At 39.4% G+C, this 11,670-nt stretch overlaps 1 protein-coding gene across 1 annotated transcript; it reads right to left on the bottom strand.

Annotated features, from left to right (window-relative positions):
- Positions 1–2,729: 2,729 nt before the first annotated feature.
- LOC122033732 (transcription factor BIM2-like) lies at positions 2,730–8,241 on the bottom strand. The gene is made up of 11 exons (XM_042592895.1): positions 7,833–8,241; positions 7,686–7,769; positions 7,132–7,455; positions 5,964–6,054; positions 5,753–5,874; positions 5,545–5,656; positions 4,923–4,992; positions 4,736–4,831; positions 3,632–4,110; positions 3,253–3,394; positions 2,730–3,126 (listed from the first exon to the last, which is right to left on the bottom strand). The coding sequence occupies exons 1-11, from the start codon at positions 7,843–7,845 to the stop codon at positions 3,019–3,021; spliced, it is 1,641 nt and encodes a 546-aa protein (XP_042448829.1). The 5' UTR covers positions 7,846–8,241; the 3' UTR covers positions 2,730–3,018.
- Positions 8,242–11,670: the final 3,429 nt, after the last annotated feature.

The following is an 11,670-nucleotide window of genomic DNA, read 5'->3' as shown; positions in this document are numbered from 1 at the left end:
TATTCTACTTAGTTATGTGAAAGAAGTTTGTACCAAGTATGACATTGAGATACCTCACATGGAAACTTGTTATAAATCTATTATAGGATGTTCTTGTCAACAAAATGATTTAATCACAGTTGAGCACCACTATCGATTTGATGTATTTACTACTGCAATAGATTTTCAAATTGAAGAGCTTAATAGTAGATTCAAGGATGAGGCAGTCAAACTTCTGAAGTTTAGTTGTGCTTTAAAACCTAAAGAAAACTTTAAGCTTCTTATTGTTGATCACATCTATATATTGGTCCCCTGGCAGCCGACAAGAGGGGGTGAATTGCCCTGCATAAAAAATGAACACCCTTCTCGATCTTTACAGCTTGATTAAAATAAATACTTACATCAAATGAATTAAGAAACTAATTAAAAATAAGAAAGATGCACAGAGATTTTACTTGGTTTGCAATCAGAGGATTGCTAATCCAAGACGTTGAAAAGCCCACTAAAGTCTTCTTCAGGCGAAAAAACATCTTGCAGCAGTCAAAGCTCACAATTATAAAGCTAAACTCAAATGGAATCGTTTACAAGTGTTCTACTATGTATTTTTCAGTGTTGTTTAGCTTCTAGGATCAGGGCTATATTTATAGCCCTGATCGTGGTGCCTAGAAGGGTTCTAGGCACTTGGACGTGGATAGAATTTTATCCACTTCGCAACGGATCATGCCATATCGCGTTTTGATAAACTTTCCGATCCGGGCGCTCGAACGGTGTTGGTCTGGCTCCTGCTAGGTGAGGCACCCTAAGACACCCAGGTGATCTAGGCGCCCGGATCGTCTGAGAACCTGGACCGAAGTCAACCTCCCTGTTGACTTTTTGATCCGATCTCTAGCTCCAGTTCCGCTTGCTTAGGTCCGAGTCTTTCGCTCCGACTTCGCTTACTTGAGTGTTTTCGGCCATCCGGAATAGGGCTTATCTGAATCCATTTTCTGGCCTTCTCGAGCAACCTTCCGTTCTGACTTCTTGTTCCTCAGAAACATTGCGCGCCTCTTTCTTGTCTGCCAGCGTACTCTTCCGCAGCACCTCGTCCCTCGGACGCTCCAAGTTCGTCGACTCTCTCCCGTGCCGTCCTTTTCACTAGTTACGTTTTTTGCTCGACTTCCTGTGTTCCTAAGCTCTTGCATACTTAGACACAAGGATCAAACCACAACAGGATCTAACTTGACTTAGTTGACTATATCAAAACTACCACGAAGTACTTACACTATCGACTTACTAAGAAATTCTATCCTCTTGATTTTGATACACAAGATTTGCATCACTTAATAATGTAATTGGAACACTATAAGATTGATGTTGTTGGCTATGAAAGATTTCAGAATTTATCAACTATTTCTTAATTATGTCAAAGATTAATTACGTTGAAACAAATAAATCAAGAACGTACAATTTGATTAACAAATAATTTTTTTCTCATTTGTTAGTTTATATATTATAACTATATCATTTACTTATATATTGAATCTAATATATTTATTTAATCAGTAGGTTGATTCGTTTTGTTTTAACTCTTCCCGTCTCTACAACATGTAACGAGTATTTTCTATTATAAAACTTGTTAAAACAGCTCTTCCTAATAAGATGGAAGAACAATTTTTAATAGATTCTATGGTTATCTACATTAGACATAAGTTGGTTAAAAATATTAATGATATAATAATTAATGAGTTTGATTATAAGAAGCATCAAAAAAAAATAATAATAATATTTTTGTCCTATGTTGTTTAAATGTATTGAATATTAAATATTTTTTATCATATTTTTTAAAAATTATTATTCACATGTTTTTTCTATTTTATTTATATTTTTAAATTAATTAATTTTTATATCAATTCTAGTATAGGAGCCAGCCCAGACACCTTTGAATCTTGGCTACGTCCTCGGTGGGTTTCGTCAGGCTCAGCTACCAACACAGTTAAGTGGTTTGGGCTATGGGACTTGTACCTCTCCCAAGAAGGTCCTTCGAGGGAACTTCAGCAGAATCCGGCAGTAATAATTATATTCCTGAGCACGATGTTGGCGAGTATAAGAAGATTAAGCTTAAAGAATAGCAAATTAGACCGTATGAGATATTATAGAAGATCAAATAATATGTATCGGTTGCACTTTTCTAATCACTCGTAGACTTACGATATTTTTAATGTGAAACATTTAAATTTTTACTATAATAATTTTTCTATTGATGATATGATTAATAATTCGAGTGAATTTGAACAGATATTATTCATCTTAATAATGTTATTCTTATTTTACTGAGTGAATTAGATTTTTAAAGAGATATTATTCATCTTAATAATGTTATTCTTATTTTACTGAGTGAATTAGATTTTTAAAGGTATATAGTCTTTGGGATGTTGTTAATGTGAAGCATTTATAATTCGAGGGAGAATTTGAACAGAGAATAATATTCTTCTTCTTACTAATGTTATTATTTTACTGATTGAATTAGATTTTTAAAGGTATTTAGTCTTTTACATAGTTAGGATTTGAATATATTTAAACCCATGTATTATTATTATTTTCAAAGTTTTTGATTAATACAAATTTACGACCATAATAATTCTTCACAAACGTCAAATTTGGTTATCTATTTTTTTATATTCGTAATATGAATCAACATATTTACAAGATTATTTCCAATATTTATGTACAAATCCAATGATTTGACAATTACTCACTGTGTCAATCAGAAATTAAGATAACTGCGTAATAGAATTGATAACCCATTAGATACAGTGTCACCAATTGGACATCATATTGTTAATTACAAGAATCATTTAATAGAAAACAAAGAGGCAAAAGAGACTTCGCTTTGTGTATGGAAGCCTATAAATAAAGCAGCTTCACAATTTGTAGTGGAAGCCTCTGTGCAAGTACATGACAAATAAAAGAATGGATAAGAGTTTCCAACCACCTCGGGCAGCCTCAAAAGGCCGTACAGAATATACATTGATACGACGAAGCCAGCAGCGCAATGCCCAACTAACCATGAGTTTTTGGTCTCTTTGAAGCTTCTGATGACAATTCAGCTATGAGCCTCGCCCTATTGCACCCCTTTGCTTGCTTACCAGAAACAGGATCTTCCATGTCCTATGAGCATTTGCAGGAAACATGATATGATAAGCTCAAGCATCACTCAGCCATGGAAATTCTGTGGATATTAACACAAAATCTTGCTGCCATGCTGTGAAGTGAAAAGAAACTATGAGGCTATACCTTATTGGTAGTACAAGAGGTGGATGCAGCACCAGACCTTCTCTCAACTGCTCGCTTGCCAAGATTAATTTGCACAGCTATATTTGCTTGTGATAGATCTATGCCGGAACTTTTCAATGCCTTAGTCAATGTATTCAACAACCTATTTTTGCGCAAGGGATGCCAAAAATAATAAATAATAAGTACATTGTAAATTTGCACTCTAGATTTAGAGTTGAAGCAATTGAATGCTTTCTTGCTGAAAGTATCATCGATTGAAACACGTGCACACAGAAGATTGAAGAAAAATAATCATGTTTGTGAACCGAGATGAAAGAAATCTACGACAACCATAAGATGAATGAAAAAAACATAGGTAATAAATTCAGGTTATACTCACTCATGGGAATAGGCAGTAGACACATTGATCGTGCCCTCATCAATTATCAGTTCCTCTTTTTCATTCAGCCTCTGACTGATCACAGCACCATCAGCAAGGCTGCACGATTCTGACCATCCACATTGATCTTGAGATGCAGAGTTATAGGCTTCTAATGACCGCGACTGTGATTGAGTAGTATTGGTTTGTCTTTCTAGAGGGAACAACTTCGTCTGCAACAAATTGTGAGTGAAGGCCAGATTGTTCGCAGGATTGGTGGTAGTTTGTATTGTCTTGTAAGAGATGCCACCAGAAACCACACATGTTTTTAACGGATTATGAGTGCTTGATATCAGAGTAGGACATGCACCAGCAATTTTAATTTCATTGGTTTTCTCGGAAACTACATGTGCGGGAGCAGCAGAATCATTGTTCACAACATGAGAGACCAATAAAACATTCGCAGGAGCTTGATTGCTGTTCTGTTGTAAAGATAATTTCTAAAAAACAAAAAAAAAGACAGATGAGTAAGTTTATCAAAACCAAATTTGTCAAAAGCACAAACAAACAAACGGTAGACAATGTTGTTACAAAATGAATGCTACAGTTTGCTGAAATGACAAAGACTAATGTCTGCCTTCACCATATCTAGAATCACTACAAGATAAGGCATAGGAAACTATACGATCCAGAATATGCTTTTCTTGTTTTATTGAAGCTTAGGTAGACACCAAACACACAAGGTTATCCAAGAACTTTGTGATTCATGTTTGCCATTTGCAATGAAAACTTAATTTCACCTAAGATAGATATACTTAGTAGAGATTGATGAAATACACCTTCTTGATAAATTGTACCAAATTATTGTGACATGATGATAGAATTCTGAAGCGAGTAGGATACTTATTTTGCACGAAAAGTGACACAAAAGAAGATACTTAGCCAGTTTTCTAGACCAAAATTTCAGATGTTCAAATTAGACTGCTTGGTCAGAGTACATAAAAAGGTTGCTCAAACTGTAAACCAATTGCCTAACCATTAAAGATACAATGGCTATGCTATTCAAAGTCCAGATGCACCATGTGCGCATCAGAGAACAAAGCAGCTTAGCTTTAAGGCTCTTACCCCAGGCATTAACTTCACATCATCTTGACTGCATTCTGGGTAGGACAACTCATATTTCTGCACCTTCTCTTGCAAAAAACGTATATATTCAATGACCTAAAAAAAGAATTCTGGAATGAGTCAATTTAGAATTCGGAAATTTACTGCTAAAGAAAAAAATTATGTAGAGATTCACATGAAATCATACCTCCAGAAGAAATGATGCTTTATCTCTCTTCTGATCGCTGTGAGGTATGACCCCTCGGAGTATCTGAAATCTGCATGGATGAATGTAAATAAATACAAGCAGTAAATTCTCAGACATGCATTGATATGCATGAAAGGTGTAAATGGATTGAAGATTTACAAAATACCAAAAGCCTTACATCAGCATGTAAAATAACGGATAAAGTAAAGATTTGCTATCCAATTTAAAACTACAAACAATTAGTAGCAACTGGCAGTTATTCGTTATCAACATCATCAATATCAAAATTAAGTTAATCTGAAATTTGTCTCCAATTTGATAGCATCATCCATCTTTCTCACTATTTTTCGCTGCAAGGCATATCCTGTACCAAGATTTAATCAGAAATTTCTGTCTCCAATTTTGAAAACTCAAATTAGAGATCTTAAGTCTTGGAAAATATTAAAGCAATCATACGGTATGCCAAATAACACCAACCAAAGAGCCTAGTTATTAAGAATATTTAAATAAATAGGAATATATCTTAATAGGCCGAGAATATCCTAAATTACGAATGTTGACACGAACCAATATTTTAATTTGTCAATTCCGTTCCATATCTTTTCTTTTTAGACTGGCTTACCTGTCATTGATTCTGCTTCTCCTTCTTTGTTCAGTGGCAGAATGCTTTGACCGTGGGGTGTTTGGCCTTTGATCATTGCAGGTGGCATTTGCCTCTAACTTGACAGTCAAATCTGCAACTCCAGAAGTACAAAAGAAACAGCATCAGAAAACTATGCTCCAAACAAAATCCAATAGAAAATGGAAAACTGAGTTTTGAAAAGAGGTACCTTTATGAGAGGAAGAACCTTCCCGCTTCCCAAACTCGTCATCGTTCAACTTATTGTAGCCCCGGATGGGTATAGAAGTAGCTACTTCCATCAATTGCTTTCTCTCCGAAGCTAGGTCGTTTCTATCACAAGAGAACCAAAAACTTACGATAGAAATCTTAATTCAAATGAAAAAAATGGAAGAGTTGAGTAATGAAATTGGATTACAAACCTTCCGGAGGTGGCTATGTCATCGTTGGTACCAGCTGCAGAGATACGTCCAGAGCTGCCATGTGCCGTAGTGAAATGGGACGGCCACTTCCCTGACAAGATAAACACACAATGTGTCAAATATAATACTTTCAATAAAAGCTAAAATATAATTAGAAGTGCAAGGATAATAAAACTACATGTTTAAATATCAGAGAGAAGGATAAAGAAAGAGAACAATGAGCTAGACTGTAACGATGATAAAGATAATGTTTTAATGCTTCTTATTTAAAATAAAATGATCAGAACAAATAAGTTGTAAATATAATATTTTGTTCGTCCTCTTAATGTTGGGCTCCAGCCTATCCAATGTCAACTTGTCAATCTGACTAGATGCGGATCCTCGTAGCCATCTAATTATCATATGGTGCAACCTATCTAAGTCCCAATCATTTGTTAAAAAAATACTCTGATTTCTGCACGTCCAAAGTGCCCAACATGTTGATGTTGTACTGAAAATTATACACCTCTTATGACCTTTGTTAACATCAGCTCTTGTTTGCCTTCTAGATTGGTGAGTCATTATACACCTCATGATAAAAGTATAGTGTGCAGCTCAGCCCCCACTAACACTCCTTAGCCATATGGTGAAGGGACCGATCAAGGTTTCAATCAAAAACATACAGATTACATAGTAAAATACTTTATTAAAAATATATATAGACATTTGTACTCAATTATATCCAATTTGATTTGATTAGATCAAACTCTCGGATTACACTTGAGAATGTAAAATATTAAATTTTTAAAAATGATTTATTTTAAAGCACGGAAAACTAAAATAATAATAATAATAATAATAATAATAATAAACTGGTGAATTTTTATAATTTTCACTCTTAGAAATCCCTTTCTATTTTTTTTTTAGAAAATGATTAGATTTGAGATATAAAGAGTTCGAAAAAAAAGGTGAATTTTCTAATAGATTGTAGATGTAAAAAAATTTCTCTTTTTTCATAAATCAAACTCTATGGTTTCTTTGTAAATCACTCGCCTATGTGTTTTAGATATGTCAAAAACAACGTTTTCGAGGAAAAAATTAAAGATAGAGGCACCTGTTGAAAAAAATTACCAAAGCAAGAAAAAAAAATGCAATATTAATATTATTTACTTTTATGAATGATAATTACCTCTTGAAACAGGGTCTTTCTCATCCAGCAGGGTGTAGGAGGCGCCGCCGGCGAAGGAGCCGTAGCTGGTGGTGGTGCTCCGACTGCCATAATCGGGTTCGGGCTTAGCCTCGAACACGATCGGGAAACTTCGCGCCGAGCCGGACGCCTTCAGGGTCGCAGCGGTATCCGCCACGTGATTGGCGGTGTGCGTGCGCACGCCGCCAGGGAGCATGCGCTCCGACTGCCTCAAGCCGGTGATGGCCGCGGGAACATCAGGCACGTCACAGCCACAGCCTTCCTCCTCAAGCGGCCGCAGGAAGTCTCGCGTCTTCAAAAAGAAACCTAAGAATATAAATAAAGCATAATCAGCAATCTACGAATTTTAAACATAATCAGGGGGGAAAAAAAAACTAAAAGTCCGACCTTCCATGACTCATATTCATCGGTCTCGCTCCTCAAATCATTGAATTGGGATTTCAAAGTGAAATTTTAAGAAAGAACTAAAATTTTTAGATTTATGCGATTCTTTTTAGTATATGTTGCTGCAACAAATCAAGCAGTAGAGCAAATACCTTGGGAGGAGGGCCTAGGATCTGGGAGCTGGAAAGACGAATCGGAGGAGCAAATCGAGAGGAAATCATGCGTTACTTTCTTCCCTGAAAAAAAAATGTGACGATTAAAACTCAAAAGAGTCATCAAACAAAATTTCCAATCTGTACCTTGGAGCTCCATCAATCTTTTTTCCACTCCCCAATTTATAGTAGGAAGTTCATGAAGAAACTGGAGAATTATGCCGACTCTACGCTCTCCCACAAGCCAAACCTCGAGCTCTTACCAAGCCTCTCTCCTCTGAGATCGAAACACACTGCTATACGATCGAAACCGGAGACTAAGAGATGCAGAATCCGAATTCCAAACACATTCGGCAGAGGAGAACAGATCTAATCAAATGAACTGGTGAAATCTGGATAGGCAAATTGAGGACGAAAGGGATCGGTGTGCTTCTCCTTGCTGAGGAGAAGACAGAGAGGCTCCGCGGAGATCTTAATCCGCCTCCTCGCTTTAATATACTATTGCTTTTCTTTTTCTTCTCCATTTCTTTTCCGCCCTCTCGCTTTCATTTATCCACTTCCACTCCCGCCCTTTCCGTCGCTGATAACGCCGTCCCGGGGGACAAAACGGCGGTTAGCCCTGCCGTCGCCTCGTGAGCCGTTTCTCATGCGGCCGTAAAAGAATCACAGCCGGGCGCAACGGGCAATCGTACGGCCCAGATCTGCCGATGGAAGCGAAGTGAATTTGGAACGCGAATCACGTGACGTACGGCGGTTGACTGTGGCTGGTGGTGGCCGTGAAATTGAGTTTAATGACAGGTGATGATTAGGCGCTAATCCCGATACCGGATAAAGTAATTGCAGGCATTATTAGATACTAATAGAATTTAGTTTATTAGGAGAAAGAAAGGATTAGATTAGAGATCGACAGCGGAGCATGGTGGCGACATCGGAGGACGACGCACTGGCCACTCAATTGCTGGGAATCTCCACCGGCTAAACCTTTTTTTAATTAATTAAGCTTCTCCATCGGTTAAAATCCAAAATGACATCAGTGAATGGTTAATTAGACATTAGAACGAATCCAAGCGAGCCCCACATAATGCTGACAGGAGGGCGTGCGGTTGCGCAGAGGGGAGGGACCTGAGCATGGCACGTTTCACGAGACATGTGACAGTCTAAATCTGTCTCAGGCCTAGACAATTTAACGTGTGGCAGTAACTTTTTAATTGTCCCGTCTGAGCTGATGCATCTAACGGGCAAACACTTGATATTAACACTGAATGGGGTTTTGGTAATCCGTGAACAAAGGAGTTGAGAATTTAAAATGGAAAGATGATTTGAGAAGACAAACAGGTACAGAGATGAAGATTCCAAGAAGCAACAGCATGCGCCATGTTCATGAATGGACACAGCCAATATCTATCTAGCAATCTATGTACCGATATAATAGCCGACACGCAGACGAACGCTTTAGCATTGGAAAGAGAAAGATGAGTAGCTAATTAATTAGCAGAGGTGGGTGATTCAAAGTCCTGTCGATGGAGTATAATATATAAGAAGTAGTTTTTGTTTGAATCCGTGGACATTCTCTTTTGAGGTATCCACTTAGGGATCCGTAAACTATCAATAACCCGCTCTTTTGTTGGCTTAATTAACACTGTGAGTTTGCGCTGATCTCGTTGGGGGAGGCGTATATAGGAGATTTATGATACTGTCGTTATCGTTTCTTTACTGACACGCGTTGCTAATCGGTTGGTGGATGAGTCGGTGCCACGTGATTAAAAAATTTGGAGCATCGCCTCCATCACGTGGCCAACTCACGGCGGGTGGCCTAGTGGGCCCTTTCGCCTAGAAAAATGAAACTCCAGGCGCGCATGTGAAGCGAGAGGAGCTACCCAAGTTATCTCTACCCGCACGCCGAGGCCCGAAAGAACCCCTGGCTCAGCATTCATCCTGCTCGGGACCCACATGTGTCGCGTCGTAAAGTTGAATCGGGTAATTGCCGTAGCCGTCATGGAATGGGGGGCCCTGGCGCCGCTTGGCACGTGAGGATGGTGAGGGCGAGCTGTGGTCACGTGAGGCCCATGCCTTCCCGCGCTCGCCACATGGAGGCCGCGGCTAGCGTGCGCGGTGGTCCCCATCTCTCCGCCGAAGGGTGCTCTTGTCGTGTAGCGGTGGGAGAGGACGGTGATGACTTCCGTTTCGCGGGCGTCCCCGGCTGGACGGTGATGACTTCCGTTTCGCGGGCGTCCCCGGCTGCCGTTAGGATTCGACGGACTTCAACCTGTTTCTTGTCTTCTCGCCTTCCACGACAATCAGCGTCGCGCGGAACTTCACGTGCGATCAAAAAGGACGGCTACGATCGGGATCCAACAATAACTTATGGAACGCCATAATAGAACGGGGCACGTGCACGGGCGGCAGAGAGTGTCCTCCATGGGCCCGGGCTAGCGCGTGCAGCCGTGACGTGAGGAGTGAGCTCGTCGACACCGCATGCGATGCTGCTCCCGTGTCTCGACCGAGGCACGGATCAGCGAGCGCCGAGTGATGGAGAACGCGGTCTCGATCGGGGCTGAGAACGCGGATCCTGTCCCGATCAGATAAGAAAAAGATCACGCACTCCCTCCGTCATGTGCCGAGTGGGACCTTGTGATCACGACGCGTCGCCATCCGGCGCGTGGTACCGAACCACATTGTCGATCAGTGGACGCCCTCCTCACGTGACCCACCCTTTATCCGCCTCTTTCTCCAGCCTCATTCGATGCGGACGCGAGCAGGACAGGAAGTGGCCCGCCGATCATTCGACACGCGTTGCCGATGGGCATCCATCAGAGACTGTTCTGCTTCCACCGGTCTTTTCACGTCCCTCTCCTCTTTGCACATTTGAAAACACTTTTTCAAAAAAAAAACAAAATAAAATATATTTTAAAGCAATTTATTTGCATTTAACATATCTAACGGGGGCACATGAAACACGTGAGACTTTCTGCAGACGAGACGCCATGGCCGGCCCCATGTGGGCCTTGGGCTAAGATTTAGCCCGACTCAAATTCTGCCGGACCCGATCGACCTATGGGTAGTCCAGTACAATTGAATCTCTGTCAGCCCGACGCAGTTTTAAAATACCTCATGGTTTAATAACTTTTTTTTTAAAAAAAAATAACAGTTTATTAATGTGAAAACTATTTTTAATAAATTTATTTTATTATTAATTTTTTTATGATTTAAAATAGTAATTTAGAAAGATTAAAATATATCTTAAGAATCATGCGACACAAACATGAAAACAGTGGAAAGTATTTCGACGTGGAGACTGAAGAGTCTCTCGAGAGCAGATCCTCTGGACCGCTTTTTGCGGTCTAGAGGATGGACCACTCCATGCATTGGTTCATTTGAATGGGCCCTATCTATTAAATGAGTAGGGTCCATTCAAATGAACCAATAATCTTTAGTGGTCCATCCTCTAGACCGCATTTGCGGTCCAGAGGATCCCGTCCCAGAGTCTCTCTCCCTCCCTCCCCATGTTGGTTTTTTTATATAAAAATAAAAAAAAATAAAAATTACGAAGAATAATGGAGTTTTTATGACTTATTAGAGTCAATCATATCTAAAGCTGGCTACAAATATTTACGTTATATCTTAAAATTCTTTAAATGAACGGTTGAAATAGAAAAATCTTTATAAACTGCTCCTCTTTGAACGTGCTTATTATGTGGCGTCGATGTTGACCACGAAAAGTTATATAGGTTATAATGAATTGACCTAAAAGATGACGTAGCAGTTAAGGTCAAGGCGACGTGACGATTAAGGTCAAGGCTACGTGGTAGTCAAAATCAAGATGACGTAACAGTCAAACCCAAAGAAAAAAAGTATTGTCCACTTGACTTGATTGTTCGTCTAGCGCTAAGTCTAGCCCGACCTAATTGTAAGCCGGACGGGATAAGGCTGACTGGTCCTTGGGCCAGTCGAGCATAAGGAGTTCTAACATTTTACTCATGAACTA

This window comes from Zingiber officinale, chromosome 11B (assembly GCF_018446385.1).
Source record: "Zingiber officinale cultivar Zhangliang chromosome 11B, Zo_v1.1, whole genome shotgun sequence".
NCBI classification, from domain to species: Eukaryota; Viridiplantae; Streptophyta; class Magnoliopsida; order Zingiberales; family Zingiberaceae; genus Zingiber; species Zingiber officinale.
This window is presented reverse-complemented; position numbering and strand designations above follow the sequence as displayed.

Excerpts from the sequence above, each read along its gene's own strand:
- LOC122033732 (XM_042592895.1), bottom strand. Across the intron at positions 6,055-7,131 it reads GAAAGACCCTGTTTCAAGAG|GGAAGTGGCCGTCCCATTTC; the intron begins GTAATTATCATT and ends TTATCTTGTCAG. Across the intron at positions 3,127-3,252 it reads CCTCTTGTACTACCAATAAG|GACATGGAAGATCCTGTTTC; the intron begins GTATAGCCTCAT and ends AAATGCTCATAG.